General features: G+C 42.0%; 3 protein-coding genes across 3 annotated transcripts; all 3 read right to left on the reverse strand.

Moving 5' to 3' along the window:
- Positions 1–549: 549 nt before the first annotated feature.
- LOC113261503 (protocadherin beta-7) lies at positions 550–4,937 on the reverse strand. Its single transcript, XM_048220901.2, has one exon. The coding sequence runs from the start codon at positions 3,847–3,849 to the stop codon at positions 1,351–1,353; it is 2,499 nt and encodes an 832-aa protein (XP_048076858.2). The 5' UTR covers positions 3,850–4,937; the 3' UTR covers positions 550–1,350.
- Positions 4,938–13,499: 8,562 nt separating this feature from the next.
- On the reverse strand, positions 13,500–18,953 carry LOC130543387 (protocadherin beta-17-like). Its single transcript, XM_057310242.1, has one exon. It carries the CDS (start codon positions 16,545–16,547, stop codon positions 14,148–14,150), a length of 2,400 nt encoding a protein of 799 aa, XP_057166225.1. The 5' UTR covers positions 16,548–18,953; the 3' UTR covers positions 13,500–14,147.
- A 73-nt stretch (positions 18,954–19,026) lies between these two features.
- LOC125282980 (protocadherin beta-6) lies at positions 19,027–22,514 on the reverse strand. Its single transcript, XM_048221132.2, has one exon. It carries the CDS (start codon positions 21,712–21,714, stop codon positions 19,264–19,266), a length of 2,451 nt encoding a protein of 816 aa, XP_048077089.2. The 5' UTR covers positions 21,715–22,514; the 3' UTR covers positions 19,027–19,263.
- Between the last annotated feature and the right edge of the window lie 1,925 nt (positions 22,515–24,439).

Genomic DNA, 24,439 nt, shown 5'->3' on the forward strand with positions numbered 1-24,439 from the left:
TGTTGGGAAAACTGGATAATTTTATCCTAACATTATGAAAACAATATAAGATTTTACTGCTATGAGGGTTTTTTCTTTTGCCCTTAGACTATATCCCATTAATAATTCACAGTAATAGTACTATTTTAAGAGTTACCAGTACTTCACTTATAATACATTCAGAATACGGTTATGTAAAAATTATCTGGGTAATTGTTAGAGAAAAAGCAGTGAGATTATTATAACAAACAAAGCTTCTCCTTAATTCTTCAGAATCTCTAAGCAATTTGATAAATTGTTTCTTTAACATGGCATATTTAAACTATTCTTATACTTTCCCGATTCAGCAACTGCAACATATTGAATAGGAACGTTTTTTTAAAAAAACTTTAAAATTAAGGAAGGAAATGTATTTTAAAAGTAGGAAGGGACCACTGTAGAAGAATTACTGCAAAGTAAGAAAAAATAAACTAATAAAATAATCAAAATTATGTATTATGTCTATTCAGGGCCATTAACTTTTCTGTGAAATGAAGGTCATGTGTTCAGATAACAAGGAAAAAGCACAGATTGATCTTCCAATATTTTTTTACTTAAGCTTTGGTCAGATCACAGCTTTAATAATAATAGTTGAATAATTGATCCAGAAAAGCCGGATTATGGGTATATAAGAACATATGACCACAGACCACTACATACATTATTATTTCCAAATGTAGAAAAGACTGAACAGGGATATTAACATGAGAAGATTTCTTCTCCTTAATCAGAGAGAAACTTGCCAGGTGATATCTAAAGACAAAACAATATAGCATCACAGCAAGTCCTCAGAGTCAGACCTAGGAGAGATGCTCAAGTCTACCATTTATTAGCTGGTGACCCTAGTGAATTCACTGGACCTCTCCATAGAGGTCTATTTGTTCATTTCTAAGAATACCTCATAGGTTCACTTCTAAGATTAAAAGTGTTAACATAATGTATGATGCATGGTAAGTGCTTTTTGAAAAGCTTTAAAAGATACTCTACAACCAATACTTCTAAAATTTAGTACAACACTCCAACTCAGAAAATAAGAGTAGCAACAAACTTTAAAGACAAAACCAATTTACAACATCTCAAACAAGATTTATCATGTAATAGATTGCAAACAATGCGAAATTGTTTGAGATGATTTACAAGACATATATATTCCATGCTTTGTGGAAGTTTCCTAGGGCTAAAGCTGGATCCGTGTCTCTGTGAATAAATTTGTTCTAGGACTTTAACAATATTTGAAAAATATGAAAGCACTCCTCTACAGGTACTCGGGATGAATTACATAATAAAAATATATTTACAGACACAATATGAGCATTTATTTTTCATCCTTTATCAGAAACCCAAATCATTCTGACATGAGGGATACTCTTCCACTTCCCTCCCCGTGCTCTGAAGCTGCAGATTAGGGATAATCGGCTTCAAGAACTTGAACTCACCGGCCCCTGAGCCTCCCCTCAGACACACCTCATACTGGTAGCTGTGGGACAGGGTCCCCGTGCCGCTGACGTCCACCAGGTGGCCCGCAAACGGGCCCTCGGGCACCGAGCAGCCGCCCCCCGACGCCGCCCGGCTCCGCCTGCACAGCCGCACCGCCACGAACACCAGCACCGACACCAGGAAGAGCGACGACACCGACGCCAAGGCGATGACCAAGTAGACGGTGAGCGGGTCGGCCCGGGCCTCGGCCGCCGCCACGTCCGGCAGCGGCAGGTAGGGCTGCGAGAAGCCGTCCACCAGCAGCACGTGCAGCGTGACGCTGGCCGACAGCGGCGGCTCGCCATTGTCCTTGACCAGCACCAGCAGCCTGTGCTTGACGGCGTCGCGCTCGCTCAGCAGCCGGGCCGTGCGCACCTCGCCGTTGTGCGCCCACACGCCGAACAGCCCGGGCTCCGTGGCCTTGAGCAGCTGGTACGACAGCCAGGCGTTCTGGCCCGAGTCGCCGTCCACCGCCACCACCTTGGTCACCAGGTAGCCCGCCTCGGCCGCCCTGGGCACCAGCTCGGTGCAGGGCGCCGAGCCGTTCTGCAGCGGGTACAGCACGAAGGGCGCGTTGTCGTTGGCGTCCACCACCAGCACGCGCACCAGCGCCTGGCTGCTGAGCGCCGGCGAGCCGCGGTCGACCGCGCGCACGCCGAACTCGAACGCCTGCAGCGCCTCGTAATCCAGCGCCCTGAGCGCGAACAGCTGCCCGTTGTCCGCGTTGATGGACACCAGCGAGGCCAGGGGCAGGTGCGGGTCGTGGGGCGGCAGCAGCAGCGAGTAGGTGACCTGCGCGTTGGCGCCCGCGTCTCTGTCGGTGGCGCTCACGCTGCCGATGTGCAGGGCGGGGCTGTTGTTCTCGCGGACCCGCAGGGTGTAGGAGCTTTGGCTGAAGGCGGGGGCGTTGTCGTTGACGTCGGACACCGTCACGGTTAAGTTGTGCTGGGTTTTCAGGCTGGGGGTCCCCAGGTCGGTGACGGTGATGGTGATATTGTACTCGGCCTGGCTTTCTCTGTCGAGGGGGCTTTCTGTTACCAGGGTGTAGAAATTCTCTACTGATGGCTTCAGGACGAAGGGGAGATGATCTTGGATGGAGCACACCATCTTTGCATTGTTCCCCGAATCCCTGTCTCTAATCCTAAAGACAGCTACTACTGTCTCTGGGGAGTTTTCTGCAATTGGGCTAGTAAGTGATGACAGGAGCAGTTCCGGTGGATTATCATTTATATCTGTTACTTGGACCACCACAGTACATTTTCCAGAAAGCCCTCCACCGTCTTTGGCCTGAATAGTCAATGTATAAGTTTGTATTGCCTCGTAGTTCAATTCGGCTTTAAGATGAAGATTGCCAGATGTTGAGTTGATTCGAAATGTTTTGAGAATTCTTTCAGTAGCGTAAAAAAATGCATAGACTATTTCTCCATTACTTCCAGCATCTAAATCTCTAGCTGACACAGTGACAATCAGGGAGCCAACAGGGCTGTTCTCAGGCACCTGCACCTTGTAAAGCGACTCTACAAATTCAGGGACGTTGTCGTTTATGTCCAAAACCAGGATGGGTATGAGGGTGTTTCCAGATCTGGGCGGAGAGCCGCCATCCAAGGCGGTGAGGGTTAAAATGAGCTCAGGAACCTCTTCACGATCCAGCACTCTATCCAGTACCAATTCGGGATAAACATTCCCCTCCCCACTATCGCGGACATTAATATGGAAATAGACATTGGAGCTGATGGTGTAGTTTCTCAGGTTGTTGATTCCAACATCTGAATCCTGTGCACTTCCTAGGAGAAATGTTGCCCCTGGAGCGGTACTTTCTAAAATGTTTAAGGTAATCTCTCTATCTAGAAATACTGGAGAATTATCATTGATGTCTGTGACCTGTAGTTCAGCACGGAAAATCTGAAAAGGTTTTTCAAGTAACAACTGGAAAGGCAGCACACAAGGCTCTGTGGGGCCGCACAGTTCTTCTCGGTCTAATTTCTCGTTTAGAAGTAAATCACCAGTAAGCGGATTGAGGAGTACAAATCGTATGTTCTCATCTGAAACGATTCTAGATCCCCGAGCTGACAGTTCCCCCGCCCCCAACCCCAAATCAATTGCTAAGTTGGCCAGAAAGGTCCCTCTCTCCGTTTCCTCTGCCACAATATACCGAAGCGGTTCTGCACCAGCCCAAGACACTCCCAGAAACACATAAAGAAATAACACTTGCCTTTTCTGCGCTGCACGCACCACTCTGGCCTCCATTCTTTGTTTATGCAATCTTTCAAAACCACGTTCACTCGGACTCAAGCAGCTCTCAGAAATGGCAGAAACCGAATCCTTAGAAATGAGCTGGATAATAGCAATACTCATGGGGAAGAGTCCCACTTTTCCCCAACTCCATCACCACAGTTTCCTTTCCTCTATTTTTCTTGTCTGGCCAGCTTTCCTCTGAACACTGGAATTTATAACATCCTTTGTGTGAATATTTTCCCCTCTTTTTAGCCAGCAGCGCCACCTTGCGTTTTGTGGATGTTATTCCCGTTTTCAAGAATAGAACGAAAAGATGGCGGATCAAAGGAACTGCAACAGGAGTGACTTTTTTACCCCCAAGTGTCTTTGCGGTTTTATTACAACTTTTTCTTCAAATGGTCACAGTAACGTTAGTAGTTCACATTGCTTTTTTCTCTGATAGTCTGAATTTGTAGAAAAATAAAGTTGTTTTCCTTAATCTGGGAACATGCAATTAAACTCTGGCTTCCCACCAGGATTAAATCTTAAGAAAACTTTCTCCAGTTTTTAAATGAGTTGGTTTTGTGGCTTTGCTGGTGGTATATCTATGACTGTATTTCCCATTTTACTTTTGGTTATCAATCTGTCCAGGTTTTGTTTACTTTTAAAGTAATTTATGTTTAATTTTATAAGCTATTCATTTTTTCTAGGTTTGCAAAATTCGTTTTTTTTTTTATCTTCAGGTATATCCCTATTATTAGTAATGTTTAATATTTTGTCTTTCCTTTATCCTTGGGGAGACTTGCAAGGTCTCTATTCTGCTGATCTTTTAATATGCATTTTTCCCCAAAATAATATATGAACTTGGTTCAAAATCAAATATTACTAAATGGCTTAGAATAAAATACAATAGTTTTCTGCCCTTTGTTTCTTCACTTTCCTAGCTCCTTCCTAATAGCAAGCCACTTTAATCTCTTTTAGTTATCTCTTCTGCTTTATTCTGTATTCCATATTTTGATTAATTTTAGACATGATCAATTGACTCCTTACTATGTTGGGACTAGGTTTTAGCTCTTGTATACTTTCAAGGCCCATTCTTGCCTTCCTTAAGTTGCAGTATCATTGGGAACATTGTTGTGTACAAATTATATTTTCTCACTTTTTTCCTCAAAGTTAATAATTTCCTTGCTTTTTCATTTACTTGATTTTCTTTTTTTTTAGATTTATTTATTTATTTATTTATTTGAGAGAGAGAGAGCACAAGCAGGGGGAGAGCAAGAGGGAGAGGGAAAGGAAGAAGCAGACTCCCCACTGAGTGCAGAGTGGGAAGCTGAGCTGGATACCAGGATGCTGAGATCATGACCTGAACTGAAGTCAGACGCTTAAGTGACTGAGCCACCCAGGCGCCCCTACTTGATCTTCTTTATATTTACCACTTGTTCTTCCCATACTTCCCACTGCTTCCCAGTACAATTTTCCACATGATCATTCTCATATCTTTTGAGATAGCAATTTTCTTTCAATTGGGTGGTGGTTCTCGAAATGTGTTGCATTGCTATCATCCTGCAACATTCCTTTGCTGTTGTGCTTGGAATTCTCTTTGCCTTTTATTCTGGTTGGATTTCCTATTTTGAGGGTTTTATTTCTTCCGCCTTTTTCGTTTACTCTATGACTTTAATAGATCACATCCTATAATACCTATAACAGTTTCATCTGATTGAAGAGATGTCAGGGGACTTGCTGATGATATCCTCCAAATGACTGTCTCTTGAGTTATACAGCTTCAAATTGGACTACTTTGTCCTTGAGACACAGTTGTCATCATGGGATCATCCTTGAACATCATCTAGAGATTCATTTCACTTCTTTTTTCAAAATTGTCTTTTGTTTCTTCTGACTTCCTCTCTCTTGGACTACTCTAACATTTTGATAGATATCTTCTAGTAGTTTCCAGAGAAGAGTATATGAGAGTTAAATTTTGTTGTGACCTTGAGTATATTAAAATATCTTTAGTCTACCCTCAAACTTGATTGAAAATTTGATTATAGAGTTCTAGGTTGAAAATATTTTTTCTTCAGAACTTCAAAATATTTTGTCAGTGAGTTCCCTAAACCAATGTATTTATTAAGAACTCTAAGGCAAACCTTATTTTATATCTTTCTATATGTGACCTGTATTTTTATTTCTTTTTTTTTAAAGATTTTATTTATTTATTTGACAGGGAGAGCCAGCAGAGAGGGAACACAAGCAGGGGGAGTGGGAGAGGAAGAAGCAGGCTCCTAGCGGAGGAGCCTGATGTGGGGCTCGATCTGAGAACGCTGGGATCACGCCCTGAGCCGAAGGCAGACACTTAACAACTGTGCCACCCAGGCGCCCCTGTATTTTTATTTCTTGTAGTATTTAGTCATTGCACCAAACATTTTCAAATTAAACACTGATGTATTGTGGTTTGAGTTTATGTTCACCCACTGACAATTAGTAAGACCTTTATACTAAGAAACTAATTTCCTTCAGCTCTTAGAAATTTTCTTGAATTACTTCATGGATAATTTCTCTCTCTCTCTCTCTCTCTCTCTCTCTCTCTCAATTACTACAAACCAGATGTTGGGCCTCTACGATCTCTAATTTCCTTATTTTTTCTCTCCTGTTTGTCATTTTAAAATACTTTCTGCAATATTTCCTGGAATATTTTCTTAACTTTACCTTCAAGCTCTTCTTGAGATTTTCATTTCGTTATGTTCATATTTTACAAGAGCCCTACTTTTTCAAGAGAGGCCTCTGTACTTATTTCTCAGATGTAACAGCTTCTTTTCTCATCTGATGATATTAATTATAGTTGTTTTTTCAAGTCTTCTTCTCTGCAAACGTTTTCTCCAATTTACCTTCTTTCGTCTTTGCTTGCTTTTTGTTTCTGTTTTTCTTTTTAGAAATTTTCTTCAGGTGTCTCATTCAGGTGTCCGTTCTTAATCTAATTTGGTAGACTAAGTAATAGCTCTGAGCATGTTGGCAGGACTTATTCATTTTTAATGTGTACTAAGGTGAACCGAGAGCACTCTTAGTTGGAGAAACTCCAGTGTTAGTCTGATTAGGTTTTTCCACTTGGACTGGTCAGATTGCCCAACTCTATAAAATCTCCTACCCAAAAGAAAAAGGCATAGATTGAAAAGGTAAAGAATTGATGGGAGAAGAGGAGTGGAGATCTGCATCACTCAGGATATGCTAGGTAATGCTTCATTATCAAACAACTCCAAACTTCAATGGCTTGAGACAATGAAGGTTGATTCCTTTCTTATACTACATGTCCTATACAGTTCAGCATGGAGCCCATATAGTGGTCAGTCAGGGATCCAGGCTTCTGGAGACTCCATCTCCACCTATGCTTTCAGGATTACTATGTTGGAGAAAGTAAATGTGTTAAACCATGCACAGTCTCTGAAAGCTTTAGCCCAGAAGTAATATATATCATTTCTTCTCACGTTTTATTGGCCAAAGGAAATTACATGGTCATACATAATTTAAAGAGGAAATAGAATTAATATTCTGCCAGGGGTGCCTGGGTGGCTTAGTCAATTAAGTATCCAACTCTTGATTTCAGCTCAGGTCATGATCTCAGGGTCATGAAATCGAGCCCTGAATCAGGCTCCGCACTGAGCATGGTGCCTGTTTAAGATTCTCTCTCCCTCTGCCCCCTCCCCCCACCTTGGTGCACCTACGCTTTCTCGAAAGAAGGAAGGAAGGAAGGAAGGAAGGAAGGGAGGGAGGGAGGGAGGGAGGGAGGGAGGGAGGGAGGAAGGAAGGAAGGAAGGAAGGAAGGAAGTTAATTCTGCCATGTGTCTGAAAGGAGAACTGAAACATCTGTAATTGGTCCCAGTGATTATCATAGCATTTTAACAATCAGTCAGCATTCAATGTTTAGATGGTCACTTATTCCCACTACCCATATTACACTGCCCTCAATTTTTTTTTGCCAGTGGAACCTCTAATTTAATGACTCTCCTTTTTGCTGTCACGAGAAATCAAAACTCCAGGATCAGAGAAATAGGTTGCTCACTGACTGCAGTGGGGAAAAGTTATCTGTTACAGATTTAACCATTTTTCAGGCAATGATGATGACCCTCCATATTTGGCACCCCATCATCATTTCCAGAGTCTCCAGGGCTGACAGCTCTGATGCCTCTGAAAATCCTGCAGTCTAAATAGGATTGGTTCTCAGCTTTCCCACTCCAGGACTGGTAGTTGTTTTGTCAGTCTACTACGTCATTCATCTACTTCCTAGCTACTAAGGTTTTTCTCTGTTGTCTTCTATTTTATTCTTTCCATTCTGTTAAGTTTATGTTTTTGAAAATAGCTCTTCACTTTTATGTTAATGCATATTTAGAGGAAGTCATATTAGAGATATATCTCCAATCACCAATTTAACTCAAAATAAATACCCTTGAATTTTTCAGAGAAATAGACTTATGTTTAAATCTTCTATGGTTATTACTCTTTTAATTAATTTATGCTTTTATACTTAGAATCAGTTTCTTTTATTTTCTTCATTTTAAAAAATTATTTTTTTTTAAATCTTGGGTTGTTTCCTTTGCCTATTCTCAATAAACCTTGATTATTTTCTTTAATCATGTTTTCTTTAATCATTCTTTGGTTCTTTTTTTTTTAAGATTTTATTTATTTATTGGACAGAGATAGAGACAGCCAGCGAGAGAGGGAACACAAGCAGGGGGAGTGGAAGAGGAAGAAGCAGGCTCCCAGTGGAAGAGCCTGACGTGGGGCTCGATCCCAGAACTCCGGGATCACGCCCTGAGCCGAAGACAGACGCTTAACGACTGAGCCAGCCAGGTGCCCCCATTCTTTGGTTCTTATCTTAAATATCACTTTGTTAAAGAAGTTTACTATATCAGCCGGAATTATGTTCTATAATATCTATGTATAAATATGTCCTCTGTAATTTCAACCTATTATAGAAGAACCTATAATGACAATGGCTAGCACAAAATAGAATTTTATTTTCTCTCATAAAAGGCTAGTGGCTTGAAATGCATTCAGTGTTATCTCTGATAGTCACTTTCCATCTTGTTTCCATCTTCAAATCATGGCCTTTAGTTTATAGTCCAAGAGAGCTGGTTAATATTCACCCATTAGATCTCCATTCAGACCAACAAATGGGAGAAAGGGAAGGTTTTGTCTTCCTTTTTAAAGACTACTTCCATGAAATAGTCCATGGCACTTGTACTCCTATCTCAATGGCCATAACTTAGTCACAAGACCAATTCCAATCACAACAGAAGTTGGGAAATACAATCTATAATCCACATATCCACATGGGCAACTAAAAATGAGAGGTCTATTAGTAACAAATAAGGGAAGAACATATATTTGGGTGAAATGAGTAGTTTATGTCATACCCACTCAGACCACACCTATAGTTCCCACTGCCCACCAGGAGCAGATAGGGTCAACTAAATTGCCTGTTTGCATTGATTATTAGAGGAGCATATGATTGCATTGCTACATATTGGTGGTGTGATCTGTAGCCAAAAGAATTCTTATTCCACAGAACACTTAGCCCCAAAGCAATAAATGACTTCAATTGCTGGGACAAGATTCTCTTTGAACTAATAATGCTTCCCCAGTGTGCTACTGGCAACTGTCATCCATTTCTACTTCCTTTTATGATTTTTAAAAAAAAAACCTTGGGTCCAGAAATCATAAAACTCCATTTTAAGGACTCCTTTGAACTATTCTGGATGCAAATTAGGCTTTACCAGTGAAATGCCTTCAGATGAGCCTGAGAAGACAGGCAAAGGTCATCTACCCACTGTTGTTCCTGTTGACCAGCAAGGTCAGAGAGATGTGCATGCTTGCAGCCAAGCCAGCATTTCTGTGTCTAGCCATCAGTTTCAGAAAGAATTGGAGGCCATTGTGGCAGCAAGACACTAAGTTTCTGGGCATTGTCACTAGTTTTGGAGGTGATGGTGGGAGAGGACATTGTGGGAGCAACAGTTTTGGCAGTAATAACGGCTTCCTGATTTCTGTACTGCAGCAATAGGAGAATGCCTTTAAAACTCGGAGTTCAGTGCTGGTTCTCTCAGTTTTGCTTGTCCAGTTCTTCTGATTTTGTAATTCCTTCTAGTAAGGATCTTTTTTTGGTTAGATATACATAGAGCGGCTTCTGGGTTTTTTTGTCCTGAAGTCTGAATAATTCACCTAAACTCAAAATTGTACATCTTCACTCAAATTATAAGGAATAGGAGCTTCTCAATTAGAGTTTGTAAAGGAAAAGAAGTAAAGTATAAAATCATCAAGCAGTTAAAGCACTATTCCCTTAAGCTAACACATCTTAGTTGGTTTAAGAATATGGAAAAATAAAAAAATTACAGGTGTATTCCTGAGAAACCAAGGATGAAAATGTTTAATAAATTTAATATATATTTTTATATTTAAGATATATTTAAATGTAATATATATATTTAAATGTAATATATATATATAAAGTATATATATACATATGTATATATATATATATATATATACTTTAAAACAGACCATCGTCTGAAAACAGTCATAGACACTTTCTTTCTCCCCTTATGTGTAACACAATAAGTTTAAAAATTTAATTATTTGGAGCACCTGGGTGACTCAGTTGGTTAAACGTCCAACTCTTGGTTTTGGCTCAGGTCATGATCTCATGGGTCATGAAAAGGAGCCCCCTCTTGCTCAGGCTCTGTGCTCCGTGGGTTGTCTACTTGAAGATTCTCTCCCTCTGCCCCTCCCACCTCTCTCTCTCTCTCTCAAATAAATAAATATATATATTTAAAAAATTTCAGGGGTGCCTGGGTGGCTCAATTGGTTAAGTCCCTGACTCTTGATTTTAGCTCAGCTCATAATCTCAGGGTCGTGGGATCTGAGTCCCAAGTAGGGCTCCAGCTCAGGCAAGGAGTCTTGGGATTCTCTCTCTCCTTTTCCCTCTCTCTCTGCCCCTCCCCCCTCTCTCTCCAAAATAAAATTTTTAAAAAACTTCATTGTTTGTGAATAAATAAGAAAAGTGCTCAACATCACATCATACAGTTTAAAAGATGATAGTTGGCTCACTAGGTGATAGTCTAATGATATTCTAAATGATAAATTGTTAGGTGAACAAAGCAAATATCAAATAGTGTAAATAGTACATGAGCATTTTATAAAAATAAGTAATTTTGTTGTAGTTTTTAAGTTTATAAAGCCAGATGATAAAACACACTGAAATTCATTAATTTATTCAACTCTCATTCATCTATATTTACTGCAATTTGTATTTTCCTAAGCGTAATAGAAAAAGAGCCCACTTTATGAGGAGATTAAACTTTAGTGGGGAAAGATCATTTGTCTGGGTGGAGTGCCCAGTGACTGGAACATTGACTTCAAAGAAAAATAGACTCATATATCATCGGAATGATGGCAAAACTGAATCTTCAAATTGAAAAGATGTTAGGCAGAGCTTCTCATTTCTGAAATTGATGGTATAGATAATATGGATGACCCTCACATAGAAAATAATAAAAAATAATCAACAAGACTTTTAAAAAACATTAAAAATATTGAAGAGCCAAAAACAGTAGAAAACATAGTGAAAAGAAACCCCAGTTTTTGATGGAAGCCTGCAACGGAGGGGTAAACAATGTATCAGAACAATGAAACTTATTATTCCTTCAGGGCATTTAAAAATATCTGCCTTTGGGCTTGATTTGATGCTATTCATGAGATTAAATAAATATCAACCAAGGCTCAAGGCCAAACTAATTTGCAGCATGTCATACAAAGATCCTCCCCATTTTAAGGGACCCCCAGGGCTACACCCCATACACACACACATACACACACATATAAATGTTTATGCAATGTAAACATTAACAAATCTAAAGATTCTCTCTTTCCCCAACTCCTAGGAATTATATAGAAGCCCCCCTGATGTCAAGTACAGCAAAAGAAAAAGAAAAGAAAAGATGTCTGGGAACCGGTAGCTACAGGTTGGTCCTCACGTGTGTTTATATTTTCAATATGCACACCTTGGGTTGTGAGAAACATCAAGCCTTAAACTTGGTTTGCAGTGGTTCCCTACTGATTGATAGCGTTTCAAGGGTCCTAGCTGAAACCAATGAAAATACATTATGAAGGATGAAACATACAACCGAGGCTTTGAGGGCATCCTACAAATAAATTTTCAAGGGCAATCAACCATATGAGTCACACAAAGAAACAAAGGTAACATGCATGCGAAGCATCAGCAACAATACAGCACAAATAGACCCATACAGACTTCAGCTATCAGAAGTATCAGATAGATTTAAAAACCAATCATGCTTCCCATACATAAGCAAATAAATGATGTGCTTGAACATTTGCATTAACAGACTGAAAAGGTACACTGACTTTTAAACCATAAAGGGTCTAGGGGCACCTGGGTGGCTCCATCGGTTAAGTTTCTGCCTTCAGCTTGGGTCATGATCCCCAGAGTCTTGGGATGGAGCACAGCGGCTTGCCTGGCTTAGGGCTCCCTGCTCAACAGGGAGCCTGCTTCTCCCTCTTCCTCTGCCACTCCCCCTGCTTGGGCTTTCACTCTCTCTCAAATAAATAAAATCTTAAAAAAAAATAAAAGGTCTAAACAATTATGGGGATTATCTTTTAAAAATACATCGTAAATACTATAAACATTGATAAGGTACTATATATAACAAAAAGCATAAAGTAAGGTGAGGAGAGGAGGCAGGATGTGTAAGAATGTTTCTTTGCTCATTTTCAGCAGGCAGTTAAGTGATGCCAATTCTTAATATGCATCATATTCTTTTTTTTATTGACCTTATAGGGATTATTTATCTAAGCTTTGCAAGATCTATAGTTTCATATAATTTTGCTTTTTATATTCAAGTAAAACATGATAGCTTTAATTATGAATCTAGCAATTTATTATAGATCCATTTTATGAAATGATTTTCATCTATTAACTTATTCTTATGTGCATCCATAGAAATATTTTAAGGATATTGACAATAATTATTTGAGTGGTGAAATAATTATGTTAATTTCCTATGTTTTCCAGTATGGGGTTTCCTCAAAAAGTTAAAAATAGAACTACCCTTGCATCCAGCAACTGCACTACTGGCATTTAACAAAAGGATACAAAACTATAGTTTTGAAGGAGTACATGCACCCCAATGTTTGTAGCATCATTACCAACAATAGCCAAACTACGGAAGGAGCCCAAATATCCATCGACTGATGAATGAATAAAGAAGATGCGGTACATACACACAATGGACTATTACTCATTCATCAAAAAGAATGAAATATTGCCCTTTGCAACAATCCAGATGGAGCTAGAGTATATTATTCTAAGTGAAATAAATCAGAGAAAGACAAATACCACATGATTTCACTCGTATGTGGAATTTAAGAAACAAAGCAGATGAACATATGAGAAGGGGGGAAAAAAGAGAGAAGGAAACAAACCATAAGAGATTTTTCATGATAGAGGAAAAACTGAGGGTTGATGGAGGGAGGTGGGTGGGGGATAGGTTAAATGGATGATGGGTATTAAGGGGGGCACTTGTTATGATGAGCACCGGGTATGTAAGTGATGAATCACTACATTCTACTCCTGAAACCAATATTATACTGTATGTTAACTATAATTTAAATAAAAATTTGAAAAAGAAAACAATTCCTTTGTTTTCTCTTCATATTAAATGTGTTTGAATCATGTAACCCTATATCATATATATATATATACATTTTTTAAAGAATAAGAATCATTATTTACATACCCAAACCATTTATTATGAAAAAATAATCATCAGTCCACTAACACCTTTTCTACTTTTTCTATTTCACAGGGATTGAATTCTTTAAAATCTTATCAGAGAGTCTTGTTCAAAGATATCAATTTTGAAAGAAAATACTCAATTCAGGAAACATCCAGATAAAATACTAGTTCCTTTGAGAAAAGACAATACTGTTTTCAAAACAACACTACCAGAAATCCAACCATTTCCAAGGTAAGAAAAATTTTTGTATAAATGAGAAGTATTTTTAAAGTTGAAAGCCATCATTTACAAGACACTATGCTGATAATAATCAGAAAACACAATTCCCTTAGTCACAAGAAGCTATCGGTGAACAAGCTCAAACATCAGGCATCTGAAAACATTTCCCGACCCCCCAAAACTGAGAAACACCATTTCTCCACTATTGTATGAACATGCAAAATGTGACCTGGCTAAAAACAACAGCAAAAGCAACAAGCACCCAGAGATTCAGAATGTAAAATATTTAAACAAGCTGAAATAACTGTAAATATGACAATAATTATTAATGTATGAATAAGTAGCTCTTTATGTGAAAAAACGGGTTGCGAACTAATCATACATTAATGTTATCATTTATCTCCTCTTAAGGTGAGATGCCTAACTGAACCCAAAATGATTTCTAAAGTGAGAGTTTTCCTCCGTGCCCCTATCAGCCCCTTCACCCACGAAATTGGGGATAATGGGCTTGAGGAACTTGAACTCGCCCGTGCCTGAGCCTCCCCTCAGACACACCTCATACTGGTAGCTGTGGGACAGGGTCCCCGTGCCGCTGACGTCCACCAGGTGGCCCGCAAATGGGCCCTCGGGCACCGAGCAGCCGCCCCCCGACGCCGCCCGGCTCCGCCTGCACAGCCGCACCGCCACGAACACCAGCACCGACACCAGGAAGAGCGACGACACCGACGCCAAGGCGATGACCAAGTAGACGGTGAGCGGGTCGGCCCGGGCCTCGGCCGCCGCCACGTCCGGCAGCGGCAGGTAGGGCTGCGAGAAGCCGTCCACCAGCAGCACGTGCAGCGTGACGCTGGCCGACAGCGGCGGCTCGCCATTGTCCTTGACCAGCACCAGCAGCCTGTGCTTGACGGCGTCGCGCTCGCTCAGCAGCCGGGCCGTGCGCACCTCGCCGTTGTGCGCCCACACGCTGAACAGCCCGGGCTCCGTGGCCTTGAGCAGCTGGTACGACAGCCAGGCGTTCTGGCCCGAGTCGCCGTCCACCGCCACCACCTTGGTCACCAGGTAGCCCGCCTCGGCCGCCCTGGGCACCAGCTCGGTGCAGGGCGCCGAGCCGTTCTGCAGCGGGTACAGCACGAAGGGCGCGTTGTCGTTGGCGTCCACCACCAGCACGCGCACCAGCGCCTGGCTGCTGAGCGCGGGCGAGCCGCGGTCGGCCGCGCGCACGCCGAACTCGAACGCCTGCAGCGCCTCGTAATCCAGCGCCCTGAGCGCGAACAGCTGCCCGTTGTCCGCGTTGATGGACACCAGCGAGGCCAGGGGCAGGTGCGAGTCGTGGGGCGGCAGCAGCAGCGAGTAGGTGACCTGCGCGTTGGCGCCCGCGTCTCTGTCGGTGGCGCTCACGCTGCCGATGTGCAGGGCGGGGCTGTTGTTCTCGCGGACCCGCAGGGTGTAGGAGCTTTGGCTGAAGGCGGGGGCGTTGTCGTTGACGTCGGACACCGTCACTGTTAAGTTGTGTTGGGTTTTCAGCCTGGGGGTGCCCAGGTCGGTGACGGTGATGGTGATGTTGTACTCGGCCTGGGTCTCTCTGTCGAGTGGTCTCTCTGTAACTAGGGTGTAGAAATTTTCTACACTAAGTTTCAGAAGGAAGGGAAGATGGTCTTGGATGGAACACATCATTTTGCCATTTTCCCCAGAGTCTGGATCTGAAATTCCAAAAATAGCGACCACCGTGTCGGGGGTATTTTCTGGAATATCACTAGTGAACACGGACATAGTCAGTTCGGGTGTGTTGTCGTTTACATCCATCACTTCTATGGCTATAGTGCATTTTCCTGATAGTCCCCCGCCATCTGAGGCCTCAATTTCCATACGATAAGATTGAATTTCCTCATAATCCAACAGTTTTTTTAATCGAATTTCCCCTGTGACTGCGTTTATTTCAAAGGCCTGCATCACTTGATTTGAGGACTGGAAAAATGAGTAGGAGAGCTCTCCGTGGGTCCCAGCATCTAAATCTCTAGCAGTCACGGTGATGACATGGGAGCCTATGGGGCTGTTCTCTGGGATTTGCACCTTATAGAGCAGCTGAGCAAATTCAGGAGCATTATCATTTATGTCCAAGACTACAATGACAACCTGAGACGTTCCAGTCCTAGGCGGTGACCCACCATCCAGGGCCGTGAGCGTTAACCTGAGCTCTGACTGCTCCTCCCGGTCCAGCACTTTGTCCAGCACCAGCTCGGGGTATCTCCTGCCATCGCTGTGATTTCGAGTGAAAAGGTGGAAATGGGAGTTGGTGCTAATAGTGTAGTTCTGAACTGTGTTACTGCCCACGTCTAAATCTTGAGCTATTTTCAAAGGAAATGCAGTCCCTGGATGGCTGCTTTCTGAGATTTTCAGGAGGATTTCATTTTCCAGGAATTCTGGGGCATGGTCATTTATGTCTCGTAGCTGTAGTTCACCTTGAATAAACTGCACTGGGCTTTTTAGTAACAACTGGAAATGCAGTATACATGGATCTGTGTCACCGCACAACTCTTCCCGATCCAATTTTTCTTTTAGGAGCAAATTCCCACTCTTCTGCTCGAGCTGCAAATACTGTTGATTCCCTTTGGAAAGAATTCGAGCACCCCGCTCAGCCAGCTCCCCCAAGCCAAGCCCCAGATCTTTTGCGAGGTTGGCCACAAAGGAGCCGCTTTCCCTCTCTTCTAGAACCGAATACTTAATGGTCGTACTGCCCACTTCCCACAGTATTAACAGTATTAGGATAATAATGGCGGTCACTTGCCTTTTCTGCGGCGCTTTGGGTACCGGTGTCTCCATCGTTCCTCGGGGTCCAAAAGATGCAATATTTAATCACAAATTAATTGCTGCACAGCCAACTCTGCTATCTTGATTCAATGATCTTGAGTTAGTTCCTAACATTGACTGACATGGGGATAGCGGCCTCTCTGAAACCTACTATCCCTCAATAGTGAAAAACGTTTCCTTTTCAAGTAGCCAGAAACTGCTCAGCTGTTATGGAGACTGCAGAGAGTTTTTCACTTTCTTAGCCTGCAGCGCCACCAAGCGTCCTGCTTTACAACTTCAGCTTTTAGTTTTTTCGTGGTTTTTGTTGTTGTTGTTGTTTTTCATTTCAAAGCATCATGCAACAGTTAAAACAAATAGAAAGCCTTTTGGGGTATAAACTTCCCTCCACCCCATCGTGCAGTATTCTTCAGGTAGATAACAACATTTGTGAGAGCAAAAGTAATACTTATCTATATCTATATGCATTTTCCTTAAAGGTACAAGTTCAGGACACAAAACTCTGCTCAAGACAAATTCATTTATTCATTTAACCAATATTTCTCTATGCAGGCATTTTTCTAACTTCTAATGGTAAATTAAACACAAAATTCTTGCTCTTGGGTGCTTGCATTCAATTACAAAAATAGTAATTTGCTGTGTTGTGTTAGAAGTTATGAATTTTAAAATCCGCTTTCTACTCCCAAATTGCAATGTGCCTGTACTCCCGAAAAAAATTTAAAATGTGATTTCTTTGCAGTCTCTGGGCTAGATACCTTTGGCAATTTTTTTCCTTCATAAATTCACTCTGTGTAATACTCAGTAAGACTAAGGGGAAATGGCCATTTGTTTTGTTAAAAATCAATGTAAGTTCAGAATTCAGACAATGTTTCTACTACAAACATGTAGAAGGCAAAAAAATTCAGTGGAGTCAAAGATATACTTTCTTGGGAGGGGTTTTGACCTGTCAATATTGGACAGTGGCCCATCCCAGTGTACATCCCCTGGGACTATGGAAATGAGTATTTTGAAAAACACCACAGCACCAACTAAAGTCAAGTGGTTGCAGTGACACGAGCAGGAAAAGTAGTTTCCCAGAAAGAAGAATGCTTTTCTAAGGAGGAGGAGATAAGTATCTAAGAACACAAAACAGTAAGTGTTCCCTATACTCATTGTACCAAATGGTAATCATCTATGACAATTCACTTATTTGGACACAAACCTCAGTGAAATATAATTTAGTTAAGGCTAGTTCCATTTTAATTAAGGATAAAAACAAAGTGTTCATTCAGCTATCAGTTTAGTATAAATTACCTGACTTTGATGGAGAGTTGAAAAGAGAAATTTTTCTTAAAATACTACAAATAAGACACAAGAAAATATGGCCTAAACTGTGAAAGTAAATGATTTTATGATCAATAAGATAAATGATACTTTCACAGCACTTTATTTATGACATTACCTAATAACCTGCCATTAATACATACTTAGTTCTTGGCAGATACCACACATGAGAAACTAGGAGGAAGAGTTTGAAAAATATAATTTGGATTTTATTAAATAATACATTTTAAGGAGCACCTGGGTGGCTCAGTCAGTGAAGTGACTGCCTTCAGACTATGTCCTAATCCCAGGGATCGAAACCTATAGCCTGCTTCTCCCTCTCCCTCTGGTTGTTTCTCCCTCTCCCTGCCTCTCCCCCTGCTTGTGCTCTCTCTCCCTGTCAAATAAATAAATAAATAAAATCTTTAAAAATATACATTTGAACTTTCAAATTGGTTGACAAAGACAAGGAGATAAAATATACTCTCAACATTTTATATTCCGTAATAGAGTTTAGGGTGTGTGGAGGGTGGTTTCTGTTTAGGAAGAAAGTAAAAGAATGATATTTAATTTCACTTATTGACAAAGGTACCACATTGTAGAGAGAATATTAGCATTTTTCTGTATTCCCTGAAATTAATTTTTAAAATTCACTGTTGGAATGTTAATAACATTCATCAAATATTTATTATGCATTTAGAATTGGCTTGGTATTATTAAAAATACTATCATATGCTTACGTGAAGCTTACAAACTGGAGTTTAATTTATTGACACTTTTGCAAAGTTTATATGCATAGAAACATGTATTAACTATTATGGTATATTGAAATACACATAAATATGAATGGCTATCTTAGCATTTAGCCATCTTTAGTGTTTATCACATTGTAGCCATTACTCCAAAATGAGACTTACACTGGCAGATTAAATAACATCAAACACTCACATTTTATTCTTTTTTTTTTAAAGTAGACTCTATGCCCAGTATGGGGCTTGAACTCACTACCAAGATCTACAGTCCCATTCTCTACCAACTGAGCCAGGCAGGCACCGCCAAACATTCACACTTTAAAAATTTCCCTACATGGTAATAGTGATGCTAATTGTCACCAATAGTTAGATATACAATCTTACCTAAGGTCTTTGTATTACAATTTTTCTAAAATGAATAGATGATTGAATTTCAAAAATTTTAAGCTATGCAAATAAAAATTTATTTTATTCAGATTGTCAAATAAAGTTGACAGTAATACAAATCTACTAAGTATGATATAGGGAAAACACTGTGTATACCCAGTATCTGACTTTTTTTTTCAACCTAAGTAGGTGTAGTAAAATAATTAAAAAACAGACTATCAATAACATGTAACTAAGTTAAAAGAGATTTTCAAACTTACTAAGTAGGGCTTAATACGATAATCCAATACTTAACTGAATAGGAAACTATCCCGAACGGTGGGGTTCTCCTCCATTTCCTTCCCAGTGCCCTGGGGAGGGAAGTTGGGAATAATGGGCTTGAGGAACTTGAACTCGCCCGTGCCTGAGCCTCCCCTCAGACACACCTCATACTGGTAGCTGTGGGACAGGGTCCCCGTGCCGCTGACGTCCACCAGGTGGCCCGCAAACGGGCCCTCGGGCACCGAGCAGCCGCCCCCCGACGCCGCCCGGCTCCGCCTGCACAGCCGCACCGCCACGAACACCAGCACCGACACCAGGAAGAGCGACGACACCGACGCCAAGGCGATGACCAAGTAGACGGTGAGCGGGTCGGCCCGGGCCTCGGCCGCCGCCACGTCCGGCAGCGGCAGGTAGGGCTGCGAGAAGCCGTCCACCAGCAGCACGTGCAGCGTGACGCTGGCCGACAGCGGCGGCTCGCCATTGTCCTTGACCAGCACCAGCAGCCTGTGCTTGACGGCGTCGCGCTCGCTCAGCAGCCGGGCCGTGCGCACCTCGCCGTTGTGCGCCCACACGCCGAACAGCCCGGGCTCCGTGGCCTTGAGCAGCTGGTACGACAGCCAGGCGTTCTGGCCCGAGTCGCCGTCCACCGCCACCACCTTGGTCACCAGGTAGCCCGCCTCGGCCGCCCTGGGCACCAGCTCGGTGCAGGGCGCCGAGCCGTTCTGCAGCGGGTACAGCACGAAGGGCGCGTTGTCGTTGGCGTCCACCACCAGCACGCGCACCAGCGCCTGGCTGCTGAGCGCGGGCGAGCCGCGGTCGGCCGCGCGCACGCCGAACTCGAACGCCTGCAGCGCCTCGTAATCCAGCGCCCTGAGCGCGAACAGCTGCCCGTTGTCCGCGTTGATGGACACCAGCGAGGCCAGGGGCAGGTGCGGGTCGTGGGGCGGCAGCAGCAGCGAGTAGGTGACCTGCGCGTTGGCGCCCGCGTCTCTGTCGGTGGCGCTCACGCTGCCGATGTGCAGGGCGGGGCTGTTGTTCTCGCGGACCCGCAGGGTGTAGGAGCTTTGGTTGAAGGCGGGGGCGTTGTCGTTGACGTCGGACACCGTCACCGTTAAGTTGTGCTGGGTTTTCAGCCTGGGGGTGCCCAGGTCGGTGACGGTGATGGTGATGTTGTACTCGGCCTGGCTCTCTCTATCTAGCGCTCCTTCAGTTACCAAGGTGTAGAAATTCTCTACTGATGGTCTTAGAAGAAAGGGCAGATTGTCATCTATAGAACAAAGAACCTGTTGATTTTGTCCAGAATCTGCATCTGACACAGTGAAAACCGCTACTATGATTTCTGGCAGGTTTTCGGGGATGGGACTGATGAGTGACGACATGGTCAATTGAGGAGCGTTGTCATTTACGTCCAGAACCTTGATGACTAAAGAGCATTTTCCTGATAGTCCCCCGCCATCTGTAGCCTCAATATCCACGTGATAAGATTGAATTTCCTCAAAATCCAAAGTCTTTCTCAGTCGAATTTCTCCTGTAATTGCGTTTATTTCAAAGGGTTGATTAATGTCATCTACCTGAAATAGGGCATAAGATACCTCCCCAAAGGATCCTGCATCTAAATCTCTGGCTGAGACAGTGATAATCAGAGAGCCCAGGGAATTGTTTTCAGGGATTTGTGCCTCATAGAGCTCCTGAGCAAACTCGGGAGCATTGTCATTGATGTCCAAGACCAGGATCTTAATCTCCGTGGTCCCAGACCGGGGCGGAGACCCACCATCCAGCGCTGTGAGGGTAAGCCTAAGCTCGGGCTGCTCCTCGCGGTCCAAGGCTTTGTCCAGCACCAGCTCCGGGAACTTCCTGCCGTCGCTGCGATGGCGAGTGAGAACGTGGAAATGAGGATTGGAGCTAATTATGTAGGTCTGAAGACTGTTGCTACCAGCGTCTAAATCCTGTGCCATTTTCAAAGGAAATAGCTTTCCTGGTGTAGTGATTTCTGATATTTTAAGTAGCATTTCTCTGGCTGGGAACTCCGGGGCGTGGTCATTTATATCTCTGACTCGTAAAGCAGCCTGAAAAAACTGCAAGGGATTTTCCAGTAACACTTGGAAAGGTAGCACACATGGCTCAGTGGAGCCGCACAGCTCTTCCCGGTCCAGTTTCTCATTTAGCAGTAAATCATGGGTCTGTGGGTCAAGCTGCAAATGCTGTCTGTTCCCTTTGAAAACAACCCGGGCACCCCGCGCAGCCAGTTCTCCTCTCCCGAGTCCCAGGTCCTTTGTCAAATTGGCCACAAACGTGCCCCTTTCTGACTCCTCCAATACAGAATATTGAATCGATTCTGAACCGGCTTCCCACAAAAGCATCCATATAATGAGAATTGCCACTTGCCTTTTCTTGCGATGTACTTTTGTTCGCGCCATCTCCATTACGTCTGATACCAGAGGAAAAAATCCTTTTCCAGTCCCCATCAGCACGTCCACCATCTACCCTCCGAAATGTCTTTGCTGCTGAATTTCGAATTCGTCTTATAACTTGTCTGGTGACGACTGCCTTCCTGAATACGTCTATCTTAGCTTTAGCTGTAAGTGTGCTCTGTTTTGGGGGCGGGGGCTGGCTTCTGAATAAAATGGAGTCCACCGAATCCGCGAGCTCTTATTCACTCTCTTAGCCTGCACTGCCACCACGCGTTCAAATTAATAACTTCAGGAGGTGTGTACAGGCAACACCATTTCCAAAATCTGAGCCTTATAAAGACTTTCAGGTAGACTCTATTTCTCAAATTGTAGTGTGTGAACTATATGCATAAATAATTATCCGGGAGCCTTGAGTTGTTTTTTTTTTCAAGGTTGACTCCTGGGGTTTCCTCCAGACCTTGAATGAAATTCTCTGGTGGTGCTAAAGGCTGAAATTCTGCACTTCAATCTAAGTGATTCTCTTGCATACTAATGTTTAAGAATCACTCCCTCAGAAGCTTTTTATCTTGACGAAGTCCCACAAGTTCATTTTATCTTTTGTTCCTCTTGCTTTTGGAGATGTGTCATGAAAAAGATTGCTGTGGCTGATGTCGTAGAGGTTGCTGCCTATGTTCTCCTCTAGGATTTTGATGGATTCCTGTCTCACATCGAGGTCTTTCATCCATTTGGAGTTTATCTTTGTGTATGGTGTGAGAGAGTGGTCAAGTTTCATTCTTTTGCATATACTGTATGGTGACTAACATAATATAATAAATATTATAATAAAAAAAGAAAAAAAAAGGAAAAAAGAATCACGCCCTCAGGTAATGTAAACTTCCTACAATCAATTTTTATTCTTTGACAGTGAAATTTATCTCATGAGTAGTGTGATTTGTGAATCCAAGAAGTACACTATTTAATCGTCCCAACAAACAAGTCAATAAACTATACAAAATGTAAAAGTTGGTTAGCAACACCAATTATAAAACAAACAATTGTTTCTCTAAGTTATATGGCTCATAAAATGGCATGAACAACAGACCTAATTTATTTTATGGTTACACCTGCACAGTAAGGGGAACAATTAGGCTATTAGGAGGAAAATTGAGGCCAACACATACTTATGATAGGAGTACCAAATCAATTAAATTATTTAAAAGAGGAACTAGCAGGGCACCTCGGTGGTACAGTCAGCTAAGCCTTGGACTTTTGGTTTCAGCTCATGTCATGATCTCAGGGTTGTGAGATAGAGGCCCCAAATGGCTCTGAGCTCCCTGACAGTCTGCTTAAGACTCTTGCCCTCTCCCACTGCCCCTCCCTGCTGTGCTCTCTCAAATAAATAAGTAAATCTTTAAAAGAGGAACTAGCAACAATCAGTCTGTCTTAAGTAGGCATTTTAGGATTTTACTTCATTTTGTATGGGAAGAATTGGTCATGATTTTATTAGGTTTGTTCATTTTATTATAACTCTTAAATCAAATTTCCCTCCTATATTAATTAATCAAGGCCCAAATATATTGCCATATTGTAAGGACATAATGCAATGCAGAAAACAAAGATTCAAGAATCACCTCTACCATCCTCTCACAACAAGGATGACACTAGTTGCTATAAACACCAAATAAGGTAGTGAATTACATTTGAGTGGATTCCACAGAATTCAATGATGGTTCATCATGGCTATACCCATTTCTATCTCACCAGTTTCTGTTCAGATAAATAGGAAAATATGTCTTTAAATATCCTCAAACTATATGAAATGGGTCAGTGCACATATAAGAACACAAAATGTGCCAAACCTAATCTCATTTCAGATTGATTTCAGATTTCTTGGGAGGTGAAATCAATTGAGTTCAACCAAATTTCACTTCAGGTAAGAGCCAGAATGATGGAAGATTAAAAATGAGAATCTTTTTCAAGATGTTTCAACTCTACGTAAAATAAGTAAAGCTAAGTAAATCTAAACTCTGAACAGATGAAATAATTTTGTAGTTAAGAAGCATCTCTATCTACCCAGAAGGATAAAAAATAAGATCACTGTGACCAGTCTCCATGGTTCACTTGATAAATGTTACTGAGAATAGACTTCCTTGAGAGTATGAATGACAAAATAAACTGATGAAGCAAAACCAGCAATCATAAACATATGAGATGGGTTTAGTTTCTTTTTTGAAACAAAGTTATTTCCAATTCAATCCTAAGTGTTTCCGTCCTTCGTTGGGCATTCCAGTTCCAGCTTGACGCCCTCCCAGGTGTCTGTGTAGTCCTTCGTGCACTCTCTTTGCCTGTGGTGCCACCAGCCATCTTCACATACAGCTTACTGAATTATTTTTCACTTTAAAGCAAATTTTACTAGCAGGACAGTATCTGTGAAACTCAACTGAAACATTGAAGTGTCTTTGAGAATGTTGCTTGTTATGACGGAGAGGAAGAGGATAATATCTTAATGTATCATCCAAGGCTATCAGCTGGTATGTGAAGACACTGCCTTTTTATGGAAATGGATTACTTCAGATTCTTTCAGAAGAATGCTTCTCTGTGTTATTCTCTTTTGCTTTCCTTTGCTAGAGTAGAACTGAATTGACATTTATAAACTTGTCTCACAAGTAATAACTCACTAACGTTTGTGCGAAAAGTTCAACACATACAAAGCAAACAGCATAACTTCCATGTACACATCACCCCGCTTCACAACGTCTTCATCTATACCTTCCCCTCCACTCTCCACTTCCCACTTTTGAATCTTTTCTTAAGT

Source organism: Ursus arctos, unplaced genomic scaffold (assembly GCF_023065955.2).
Source record: "Ursus arctos isolate Adak ecotype North America unplaced genomic scaffold, UrsArc2.0 scaffold_118, whole genome shotgun sequence".
NCBI classification, from domain to species: domain Eukaryota; kingdom Metazoa; phylum Chordata; class Mammalia; order Carnivora; family Ursidae; genus Ursus; species Ursus arctos.